The sequence below is a fragment of the Streptopelia decaocto genome, assembly GCF_964273445.1.
Source record: "Streptopelia decaocto genome assembly, chromosome: 3".
Lineage (NCBI taxonomy): Eukaryota > Metazoa > Chordata > Aves > Columbiformes > Columbidae > Streptopelia > Streptopelia decaocto.
Window position 1 is genome coordinate 72254722 of NC_138656.1, and position 12543 is coordinate 72267264.

A 12543-nucleotide genomic window follows, 5' to 3' on the forward strand; every position below is an offset into this window, starting at 1 on the left:
TTATTGAGAGTTAAACTCAGACATGGCATGGTGTACAAAGGTCGAAAACGGAAAGATGTGTAAGACTCAGCTGATAAGAGTGTTGCTCCTAGAGGGTGGACAACTCTCCTCACTGGGCTGCAAGATGAGGAAATTCCTGGTCTTTATCAGCAGAGTGGGTGCACAGGGGCTCTCACCAGCCAGGGCAGAGTTAAGGTAGATTTTTTTTAGTGGGGCAGAGATGCTTAATGCTTTCCTTCTTATCACGTCCATGAGCACAGACACAGGAAAAGTACTATTGCAGGCAAAAGTGACTTAGCTCTGTGTTAACTCACAGGTTTGTAACTGAACGCAGTTGTGGCCATGGCAGCAGAGGATGTCTGCACTTCCCAAGTATTCCTTTCCTTCCCTGAAGGAGAAAGACACCACTGGATGTGCATTTAAGTGCTCACAATATATAACTTCTTGTAGGATCCATGACACTAATTTCAGGCATGGTCTGTGTCCTGAAAATGTGGACAGTTTTATTACGTGGCAGTTTGAGTACATCAAAGACAACTAGTGGCATCTCTTCTCTTTCAGCACTGTCCTCCTCCTTCATCCCTCACTGTGTAAACCTCTCACACACTGAAAGTCCTTCCGGCTCACTCTCCCCCACCCATGCTAGGAAGACATCAAGTAGCTGGAAGCAATCTTTTGTGTGATACATATCACAGAGTCAGCAGTTTTCTGGATGGTCACATAGTTCCTCAGTTACACACCACCCGAGCTCTGTGCCAGGGCCTTTCCTCCCCACTGGGACTCCCACCTTCCTCAGTCAGGAGTCCTTAATCATTCTCATGGTCACTGTCACTCCCCTCTCTGTCAGTCTTACCTAAGGGCATCTTCTGTTTTTAAATTTGGATTTCCAAAATCTTTAGAGATTTCAATTTGATCTCATTTCCCTTACCCTACCTGGGGAAGCTTTTACAGGCTGAAGCAACAGTGGAAGGGAACTGGGGCCTTCTCAGAAGGGTCTGTCTCTGTGTGGGGGTTGAAAAGAGAGCTCAGACTTCTCAAGGTGACAAAGACCTTCCGAGCCCCTCAGAAAAGACTCTATTTTCTCCTGACATAGGAAGGATCATCCATCTCCTGCTTCATGCTGGAGAGAGGAAGGACCTCCCGGTAGAATGAATTCTTGAATTCCTGCACCTGTCTGGGGTGGGGAATAGGGTTCAGATGCACTCACAGGGCTTTTCCTGCCATCACGGTATGGCTTGCGTGAGGAAGAAAAGATGGGAGTTCAACCAGCCTGGGCGGCAGAACTCAGCCCTCCTCAGCCAAGTCATAGTAGACAACCTATAGGTGAGAGAACACAGTTCCTAGGCACTGCCGACCACTTTGGCACCCAAGGCGTGTGGATTTGCAAGCTCTGTAAAGGGCCAGCCGTGCAACAAAGAGGATTGTGGAGCTGTCACTCTGCTGTAATACCCAGTTTCTGAAATAGTTGTGGGCATGTTGTCCTGATGTTCCTGCTTACAGCTTGTAGCAGGCCTGGGGGGAGCAGGGAGAGGCCTTCAGACAAAGGGATTGCTCTCTTGCATGACAAGAGGTTATTTGTAGGACCCACCCCAGTCCTGTGGTAGTAACCATGCCTGCAGGGAACTATACATCATGCCTTGGAGAACTAGGCATTGTTTTAAGCTTGTGTAGGAGGAGGGAGAAGCACAAGGAGAAGGATAGAAGAAGGCAGACAGTATGTAGGGATGGAACAGACTGTGTGGAACAGGACTTGGCATTCATTGTCCCCCAGATTTCAAACAGTTCCTGTCCTGATGCCCTGTTTTGGAAGAGGGGCTGGAGGAGTGGCGGGACACATGAGCAGTAAAGACTTTGCTGTCAGAGATGAAGCTCAGGCTAGAGTTCATAATCAAGCCTTGCCCCAGACCCTATAGCTCCCTCAAGCAAGACTGACGTTTTGACAGGTGTCCTCATCTTCATCCTTCAACCAAGCCTGTTTCTCTGTCAATGGATGTAAAGAACTGCTATGATAACTAATTTTATTAGGGCTTTTCCTAGCCTTCTCTAATGCTTTTCCGTTCTTTTCACAAGGTAGCAGATTGAAATAAGCAACTTTCGTAGTTTTTCTGGGCATAACGTTCTATTTCCATTATCACAGTGGGGAAATAAAAACTAGATATGGGCAGAAGAGGAGCCAAGTTTAAAAAATAGTCTGCTTAGTCAACCTTTTTCAGTGTTTGTTTCTTTCCTCTTTCACAAATTCGCCTTGGATCTTAGGTTTGGGTTTTTTAGTGGAGTTCAAGTGTAGGAGGCTGCGTTTCTCTAGCAGTAGTCAGAGAATTTGGGTTTTTTTTTAACATGTTGCCTTTTGGATAGGCAAAAATCCCAGCTGCACTAAACAAGCACCTCTGAACTTGGCCCTTCTGCTTTCTGCTGTTCTTGTCACGTCAACAGCATTTGCATTTTATATCTAGTGTGGCAACCACCATGATACAATCCACATTGCTGCCTCCAGCTGGGCAGATCTTTGAGTCCGGGCTCCAAGCAGCTCTGCAGTCCCTGGGGAGCTGTGTTCAGCCCCCTCACCCTTGGGGAAAGCTGGGCCACAAGTGCCAGAGAGCCCATGGTACACTGACCAAGCCTGGGGACAAGTGCACATCCATTAGCCAGCATATGCATGTGTGGCGTCATCATGGATGGTAGATAAGCAGTTGAGAGAGGTGCATACTCAGCACATAGAACAGATAAGCTCAGATGGGTTTCTTTCTAAGCAGGAAAGCTCCACTCACAAATGCTGTGGCTCAAAGTGGCATCTCTTATACCAAGCAATAAACAAGCAAACAAACAAACACACAACACTTCAATATATAATGATAGCTTAGCTTTCTAGCATTGTGGATAGTTGTTGGGGGTTTTCAGGCCTTAATTTCTAAATGAAGTAGCATAACTTCCAGATTTTTAAAACTTGTTACTACTTTTGCAGTTATAAGTAGGTTCATATTGTATGCTGTATGAATGGCATTATCCTTCAAAGGTTGTATTCCTTCAGGATCAGCTTTCCTGTTCCCTTCAGTGCACTGTTGTGCCTACATATGGAATAATCTCCCTGCCTAAGCCCCATATCCCATCCCCATGCCCTTGCCTCTGGCTTTTCTTTGGGGTTGTCCATGGAAGTTAAGAATTCTGCTTCTAGATCAAACTGAACAAAACCCAAAAATCAACCTCTATCTCCATTATCCCTCTCTCTTTTGAGAACATGATCTCAGTGCCAACATTGATCCAGCCCCTCTGGAGGATTACACAGTTTTACCCTCTCAACTGTAGTGGGTCTTGAAGGAGCATAACTCTCAGTCCAACAGAAGAAAGCAAGAATAAAGTGTCTTAAAACCATTTCTGTCCTCAGCGGACTTCACATAGCCCAAAGTAATCTATATAGCTTATTAGCTTTGGATGTGGGGATGCTGCCTGGTGACAGTCATGTTTCCCATCCTCTGCAAGAGCAGCATTGCCCCGATCTGTGCTATTTGCACATCTGCTGTGCTCCATCTAGTGAAGCTCCTCAAGGCACTCCAAAGCATTCTCCAGTGCTTTCTTTAGCGACAACTGGAAACTTTACATCCTTTTATTTTGTCACAGTCAGTCTTACCACTGCAGCTTTCCTAGGAGGAGTCCAGCAGCATTGCATTTCTGTCCCTAGTCCATGTGGGCTGTAGATTTTTATTGTATTGAGCATTAAAGTGGTCATAATCCTGTGGCATCCTAAGACTTTTAGATGTTTCACCAATAAAGCTGGATGGTGGGAGGTTATTTCGTTTTTGGTCTTCTGAGGGAATAAAAAGCTAATGGAAAAAACCATTTCTTTTGGAAACTGGATGTTTCCTTCTTGGTCCAAATGGTAGTAACACAGTGAGCCCAAACTGATTTTTGAGCTGGTGAAATACCTGTAGTCTACAGAAGAATATTGCTGAGTAGTTTATTCCACAGATTTAATATTGCTGACTAGTTTATTCCATGGATTTAAGGATTTTAGGATAAAATTTTAAGGGGTCTAGAAGCATACTGCAAGCAGAATTTCATTTATTATTTACTAAAAGAGTTGAAACTCTCGGGTATTCATTAAGAGAGAGCAGTTGTACAGACTGCTCAAATATTCTCTCTGTGGTGTCAGAAGTGCAGATACAACAGGCTTCTGCTATGAAAAGAGAAACACTAAAACTTGTGGGATAAGCTAAGTGGATCTAGATAATAGGTTTGTAAACATAAATAGACCTTTTGAGAGGTAAAAAGTATATCTGAAACTGCTATTTTGTATGTCTGACTAATAATCTAATCAATTTTGGGGAGGAAAAAAAAGAGGTATTTGAAACTCCTTTTTTGAATTAACAGCACACGTCAAAACCGACAGATATTTTTTTGGCAAATCCTAGGTGCTGCAGCCCTTACTGGATGGATGAATTCCAGTAAGGAACATGAGGATTACTTGGTTTCATTTCATATCTGGGTTTTTTTGAGAGAGAGGAGAGGGGGAAAGGAAAAGAAAGAACAAGAAAAAAGGGAAGGGAAGGGAAGGGAAGGGAAGGGAAGGGAAGGGAAGGGAAGGGAAGGGAAGGGAAGGGAAGGGAAGGGAAGGGAAGGGAAGGGAAGGGAAGGGAAGGGAAGGGAAGGGAAGGGAAGGAAAGGAAAGGAAAGGAAAGGAAAGGAAAGGAAAGGAAAGGAAAGGAAAGGAAAGGAAAGGAAAGGAAAGGAAAGGAAAGGAAAGGAAAGGAAAGGAAAGGAGGAAACATTTTCCTGGATTGTACTCTGATGACAAAACCTACTTTGACTCACTTTCAGGGACAAAAAATGGCTGTGATTTCAGACAGCAATGTCTTTTATGTTTGTTTTTTTTTTTTTCTTTTTCTTTTTTCTTTTTTTTTCTTTTGTTGTTGCTGTTGTTGTTTTTTTCTAAAAAAAAAAAAAAAAGGTAAGTGAAGAGGTGTTTATGTTTTTCCTATCCCCTCTCTCTCGTCAGGGTTTTTCTTCCAGCATACAGTTCGTTATCAAGTTTCAGAGTGTGCTTTGCAGCACTGAGTAATGCACTCAAAAATACCAAACATTTGATATCTTAGAATAACAAATCAGTTGGGAAGGAGCTTTTCTGCTGCTGTTGTACTTAAAGGGGTACTGCCAAAATAAAACCAAAGAATGCAGTTTGTTTGTGGTTTAGGTATATACAATAGATGAGCCTTTAATATGTAAGGGAAGCAAAGCACCAAAGTTCTTACCCTAATTCAGCTGATTCAAAGACAAGGATATAAAAAAGGGTGCAGAATTATGTTTTAAACATAAATTTTTAAAATTAATATTGAGAACACAATATGAGCCAATGCCCTTCCTTTTCTTATAGTGTCTTGGAAACAGCAAGGCCAGAAGGTTTGCGTTGATGCTGCTTTTGGTTTGGTGGTGACTAACTGACCACTAGTGTTGCTTTGTAATTTAATAAAAGAGTAGAATCTGTTTGAAAATGTTCTTGTTGGATAATTAGGAACACCCAAACGTTTGTTCAGTGTGCAGCACACTTTTCTGTATTGTTGTGAGCCTGTGTGACCTAACAACATCAGTTTGGAGCCAGTACTACAGGAGGACCTTAACTCTATGCAGTGTGATGTCTGCAGAGGATCATTACTGCTCTATTTTTATTATTCTGGGGAGTCCTAACCACAGACCACCTCAGGTGCCATTTGCTCCTACTCATAAGCATCTAACACCAAAAATACACTGGGTAAATGCAGGTGATAAATCAAACACAAGGAACCAGTGCTCAAGTGTCAGTCTGCAGGTTAGGAAATACCGCAAATCAGTAATCTAACCCTTCTTGCAATTCTCACTGCTAAAGGGAACAGTAAGGAGATGTTTGTTGGACGATCAGGCAGTTTTCTGGAGAGGTTCTTCCATGTGTATAAGGAACAGCTCATCAGTACTTGTTGGAAAATGGAAGGTGCTGCAATAGGCTGACTAGAACTGTGAGCTGACCAGGCCATGGCCAAATGAGAGCTTAAATGCTCATGGGGCAGCCTGTGAGAGGCTTTGAAAGTAGAAAACGAGCAGCTGGTATGTCATGTAGAAGGCAACAAAGAGCAAGTGGCAAGACCATGCAAGGGGCGGTTACAACAAGAAGCTAGGAAAATGGTCCTTGCAGAGGCACCACAAACGGATATCAGCAGGAGGAAATTGCCTTATTAAGATAAGAGGAAAAGGTGTTTTGTAGTCCTAACATGAGATGAGAATCTAGATGTGGATGGCCAGGAAAGGCTGTATTTTGCAGATTCTTCTTTTAAAACATCTTTAAGAATTAAGTACAGCCAGGACACGAGGACACAGAGTAAAGACCAAATCCAAGGACACAGCTAAGTTACCAGCCTAAATGCCAGGCAGTGTAAGGATATTATTCTTGCTAGTCAAAGTGTAGAGTAGACAAATGAATCTGCGTTGGAGAAGGTGGTTGAATTATTTCTCACAAGTAAGTTTACAAAAAATACAGAGTAGAGGGGAAAGAGATGATCCCCTGGGTCCTGAAGGTGGGACAAGGAAATTCTTTAAGAGGACACCCTGAAAGAACGGAGTGGACAAAACCCAGGGAAGATGTTGTCATGGAAGCCAGGGAGAGAATAAGCTAATGGAAAGAGCAACATTAAGCTGCTGGTTTCTAGATTTGGTCATGGAGGAACTTCAGTGTCCTTCCTTGTTCTCCTGCAGAGCTGCTGGGTATGACCTACTAAATGAGTGAAGCCTGCAGATATTTTTCAGCAGAAGACTGGGGCAGGGCTTGCCAACTGGCAAACCACAACGCTTGCAGTCATCATGCATGCTTTCTCTGAAATACTTCGGCATGCCTGCGGTGCTAGTCTTACTCTTGATACTGTTAAAAAGCCAAAAAAATTACTGGAAGAGCTATTTAAACTAAAGTCGAGGTTGACTGCAATTAATGTACGGTTGAAGAAACACTTCAGCAGAGGGACCTAGGGCTGAAGGGATTGCGGGAAAAGACAAAGTAGCAAAGGGCCTGGCTTGCCTCTTAGAGACAGGCATGACGGTAAGGTAACTTTTTACCTTTTGTGAGAGAGAGCTGTGGTTCTGCAGTGGAGCTGTTTAGCTTGGTGGTTGACTTGTCTTCTGAGCAACTTTGTTTTCCTCTGCATTGAGGTGAAACAGTGGAATATGGTAGAAACAACACTAACCAGCACAGATCAAGGGAGTGCAGATCACCAGCAGGAAGCTTCTAAACCAGTGTTGAAGGTAATGCTGCTGGACGTCACTCCTAGCCCAAAGTAGCAGAGTTTGTGTTGAAGTTACTGCAGCAAGACCTCACAGAGCACTTTGCTAAAGGCTCACACTCAGTGTGAGGATTTCAAAAATTCATCTTAATTTCTAGAATTTTGAATAGGACTTGTTATTTTCTTTAACCACTTCATAGAACAGATTTCACAGCTATTGTTGTTGGAGAGAGAATGTGCCAAATCCTGCCCGTTGTGAGTAAACCAAGAGGGTAACCATGGGAGCAACATTTTACTCATCACTGGATCCTAAAACCTTTTACAGAGAAAGAAAGTAATCCAGGTTACCTTGCAGTAGATGAAGAGCGGGAACAGGACGTTGGAGTGGGTTTTTTTTGCTTGTCTGAACCAGAAGAAATTAGTATGATTGAGAAAAACATATGTATTGTTATATGTATTGTAGAGATAGTTATACTCAGGCTACTTTTTCTGTAATTTAACAGTGTGGATTTGTCTGCCCTTTTCAGGCATGAATAACCGTGAAGTCTTGGAGCAAGTAGAACGTGGTTATCGGATGCCATGTCCTCAGGACTGTCCCATCTCCTTGCACGAGCTTATGATCCACTGCTGGAAAAAAGACCCAGAGGAGCGCCCAACTTTCGAATATTTGCAGGGTTTCCTTGAAGACTACTTCACTGCAACAGAACCCCAGTACCAGCCTGGCGACAACCTGTAAATCCCTGGTCTCCAGACACTGTCATGAATTACCAGGTGTTTCTCAGCCCTGCCCCACCTGCCCTTCAGCTTCCAACTCCGTGATCGGCTTCTCCAGAGAGCAGCATCTTCCAGCACCGCCGTGCACATGAGGGACTGAAGCTGGGAACTTCCACAGCCCTTGCCTATGACCACTTGTCCTAATAATCTGAATGTCCTGGATGAAGAGGAGGAAAACACGTGTGTTTTTCTTAATCAGAGACTCCAAAACTGCATTGTATTGATGTTACGTAAACTGCAAAACCTCTGTTCATTGTAAATAGTAACTCAGTGCCAATAACTGATCCTAGTGCTTTCCTTTTTTTAAAACGCGAAACCTATGTGATTTTAACTAGTCTTCTCCTGATTCAACTAAAAGTATTATTTTCCAGAAGTGGCCTCTTTGTCTAAAACATTTTTTTTCATGTTTTAACAAATAAAAAAAAAAAAAAATCAGGACAGGTGTTTGTTTTTTTGCTTTTTTATATATAAAATATATATAATATATATACATACCTGTACATACAGTATATGGGTGCTATTGCAGAGGAAACTCATTTAGAATTGAATCCTGCTGCAGCAGTACCCAGAAAGCGATAATTTTACTGCAGACATGAAAACACTGGTGGGATTCTGAAAGCCAGTGATCTAATTTTTGGCTTTTGCCAAGCATGATTTTTTTAAATTGGATTGCACTTTTTGTTTATGATTATGTACCTGTAGATGGTTGTAACTTTGCTCTTTCAGGAATCATGTGCTGTATTTACAGTAATGTTTCCAATGTTTGACAAGTGTGTGATGATTTGTTCTTGAAATTAAAACAACCATATTTAAAGCAAGAAAACTACACCATCACCGTTTGAACTGGAAAACCGAAACTGCAAGGACTTCTTGTATCAAAACATGTATACTGAAACGTTTCAAAAAGATTTATTAAACAGTGTAACCACATTCAGATGGTCTTAAAATCATAGCATTTTAGCCATGTCCACCTGCTAAACTGTTGGTCATGCAACTAGGATTTTTCTGTTTTATGTGTAACATTTTTCCATTGTAAAATAAGTGTGTTAAATGTCCTGTACTGCTAATGAAATTACTTTCTCTATGTCTGCAAGTTCTCCAGTGGAATTACTATGCACTTCTTTACATTTCATGGAGGATGCACAGAACAAAGTATTACCTTTTCAGTTGTCTGTACCAGCCTTGAATTACTTACATTTAACCAAAAAAAAATTTTTCCTTTCTATTTCTATTGAGTTTTTAATACTGAGTTGCAAATTTTAAAGTCTTAATTACATTTTGTTATGGTTTATTTGCAAGTTTACATTTTAAAACTGTTTAACTTTCTTAATTTAGTAATTAAAAAAAAAAAGAGCATTATACATTTGGATAGTTGTTCTTTTGTTTAAACTGTGGAGAAAATGGTGGAGATGAGACAAAAATTTTTCAAGAAGGGGTGTCATGCCATTTAGGCATCATATTTCATAGGATTATGCAGACCAGTCACCTATGGGACATCATTTTCCAAATTATGAAGTCAGTATGTTTTTAAACAGCTGGAGTTCAACTGTAAGGACTATGGCTGAATGCATCACTAGTCCGTCATTTCTCTGTTCTACAAGCAATTTATTCTTTAATAGTTCTGTTGCATTTAACGTGAATACTTTTACAAGTGTTGCAGGAAAACATTTTCTATGCCTTGTATTGCTGTTATTGCTTTAAAATATTGCAGCCAAGTAAGACTTCCGACAGTTGAAACTTTTAAAAAAATTATTTAATACTTAGATTGTGAATTCATATTCTGAATACTCACCCATTTTCTAAAGAGAACCTTCTTCTGTTCCTGAAAACTAACCCTGCAATGAATTGAGATTCAGAGAAAAAATTGTCATCATTTTAGTATTTTCTATACAAAACACTGACTGAAAATCCTCTTGCAAAGGAGGTTTCCACACTTAGCCTTTCTTGAAGTGTGAATTTATATGGCAATGTTGCTTGTTACCAGATTTCCATGATAAATTGGTTAACATTTTACATGTAGAGTCTATAAGTAATGTTATGTACATGATATATTCAATGTTGCTGTACCTGTAGCTGTGGAGTACTGAAGAGGCCATAATTCTTGTGGGAGTTTTAGTTTCCTCTTAGTACTTAAAAAGAGAGTCGTGGTCCTCTTTTTTCCCACAGCTATCCCCTCCCCCCCTCGCCTTAAAACATCATTTACTGAACTGAGGACTCCGTAGTAACCCAGCGGGCTGGTGAAGCCACAATGTCCCGTACTGAGCGTGGTGCATGGTGCAAGGCACGGCCGTGCTGCCACCTTCCTCAGAAGCCTTTGCTGTGCCACCAACTTAAGTACGGTTTCCATCTGCAATGCAGGACGAGCCTAAAACATTCATTTTGCCTGTGTTTCTCGTTGGAAGTAAGACTCAGATGGGGCGCTGTTGGGGTTTTATGGCCTTCTGATTCTTGGATTTGTTATTTCTTGTATCGCATTCGGTCTCTGAGTACCATGTTGGTCTCTGCCGCATCTCTGCCTGCAGTTGGCTTGTGTGCGGACTGGTGCCACTGTTGAGTGGCAAATCCAGACCATTTCCCATCGGTAGCTCTTCTGCTTCTTTTTCTTAATGTTGGGAGTTTTGTTGTTTGGGTTTTTTAATCTCTCAAATAAAAACATTAGCAAAAATTTAAACAAGGTTGTTAGCATTTTTGCCATAAATTAATAAACACCTTTCCTTAAGCACTGCGTATATACCACAGATAGCTGTGTGGTGACTGTAAAAGTAGAATTATCAGATTTAAAATATCCTGTTCTCTCCAATTTTATTTTTTTTTTTTTATGTAAGACTAAATAAATCCCATCCAGGTAAAAACAATTGGCCAAACGCTCCCCCCACCAGCACACCTGACTCCCAACCGGTCCATGATGTGGCAGCGAAGTTCCAGAAAAGGCGACCTACCAGCGGCTGAAAGGACTCTGTGGGGTGACCCAGGCATCTCTAGGCGAGGCTTAACAGGCCCAGGAAAAATGAGAAGCAAAGACGCAATGCTGCTGCGAAAGGGACGGTTAGTACAATTAATGCCTGTTAACATATTTCTATGGCAAAGAAATTACGTGAGACTTGGTGGGTTTTCAAAAAGGTTCAAATTTTGTCAAAGGCACAAACATGATATACTTTGGCTCCTGCAACCAGTGTTCGGCTTAGTTCTATGTGACATTCTGGCTTTGATTTAATTACCACTGTAGAAAAACAAAGTAAATACAAAATGGAAAAGTGATTAACTGCTAAAATTACAAGAATAATCATAAATGGAAAATCTGCCTCCCGTGTGAGTGTTTCTCCTGAAGCTTCTAGACTGGAAAAGACTACCTGCAGATGGAGAAGGCAGATTTCTAAATGTATTAGACCTCGCCACATAAGTTCAAGGTGAGTGGAAAATTACTCAGATTTATTTTAAAACACGCCATCCCTTTGTCAAATGCTGCAATAAAAAATGCAGTACACTAATGAATGCTACCACATTGTACCCGGGGGGTTTAAGGGCCTCACACAAGGCTGAGCCCAAGCATGCAAGAGCTATTAGGAGATATACAGTAGCTCCACTTCCAACGTGTAGACAATACTCATTCATCAAAGAAGGCTTTTCCTGTCTAATGGGAAATTACCACCAGCAGTGCAGACAAAAGGATATTTATTTTCTGCATTCGTGTCAGTTTGAGGATCTGTCTGTCTTTCAAGAATAATTGAAGTCTGTTTGTAGCTCAGAAATCTCATTGTGTTCTGCAGGCTCAGTAAGCAGCGATTATAATTTCCTGTGACTCATATACAGGGAAATTTTATCACTGAAGGGGCTCCTGTCAGTTGGGGCAGTATTGCCTGCCATCTCAACTGAAGGAAGGGGCTCTTCAGTTTTGGATTTTCCTGCACAGATCAAACTAGAACCCATGTTCTTCTAGCAGAAAAGAGAAAAAGGGCCCTTGCCAGGATGCCACTGGCATAGGCTGTTAGTCTGTCCCTCTCAGTACTTCTGAATTTGTCAGGAGAACTACTGACAGCTAAAACCAGGTTACTGAGGTTCATTTTGAATGTTAGAGGGGAAATGCTCACCTCACATAAGTCTGTGAGATATTTTCTCTTGTCTTTCAATACAGCAAATGTTCGTATGTATGTAAACATATATCTATATCTCAAAATGCAGTTTGCACATGAAAACATCTATATCTACACAAGCATCAATCCATCTCCTTGTATTCCTCCCTTGCAACTGAATGCTTAACAAAAATGTATGACTGGGATGTGAATAGATCAGAAGACAGAATGGTGTTAACAACAAAAGAGGTTCTCTTTTTTTTTCTTTCCCTTTTTTTTTTTTAATAGCTTTCACTCCGTAATCAGTTATAATCCCTAACCCCAGGCCAGGAGAGGGGTGGTAGCAGCAAGTGCTGCTGCCACAGCCCAGTGATTCTGTGGGTGTCCAGCTACTGCAAAGAGCAACCTGCAGCTGATTTCAAACTCAGGGAGGGAAAAAACATTTCTCCTGAGGGTATGGCTGCAGC

General features: G+C 41.5%; 1 protein-coding gene across 6 annotated transcripts in view; it reads left to right on the plus strand.

Annotated features, from left to right (window-relative positions):
• FYN (FYN proto-oncogene, Src family tyrosine kinase) overlaps window positions 1-9231 on the plus strand; it is a 141923-nt gene extending 132692 nt beyond the window's left edge. For all 6 annotated transcript variants that reach the window (XM_082049070.1, XM_082049075.1, XM_082049073.1 and 3 more), the window contains one exon: window positions 7760-9231. In XM_082049070.1, coding sequence (XP_081905196.1) covers window positions 7760-7968 — 209 coding nt within the window. In that variant the 3' untranslated portion in view covers window positions 7969-9231. The remainder of the gene's footprint in view (window positions 1-7759) is intronic.
• The last annotated feature ends 3312 nt before the right edge of the window (window positions 9232-12543 follow it).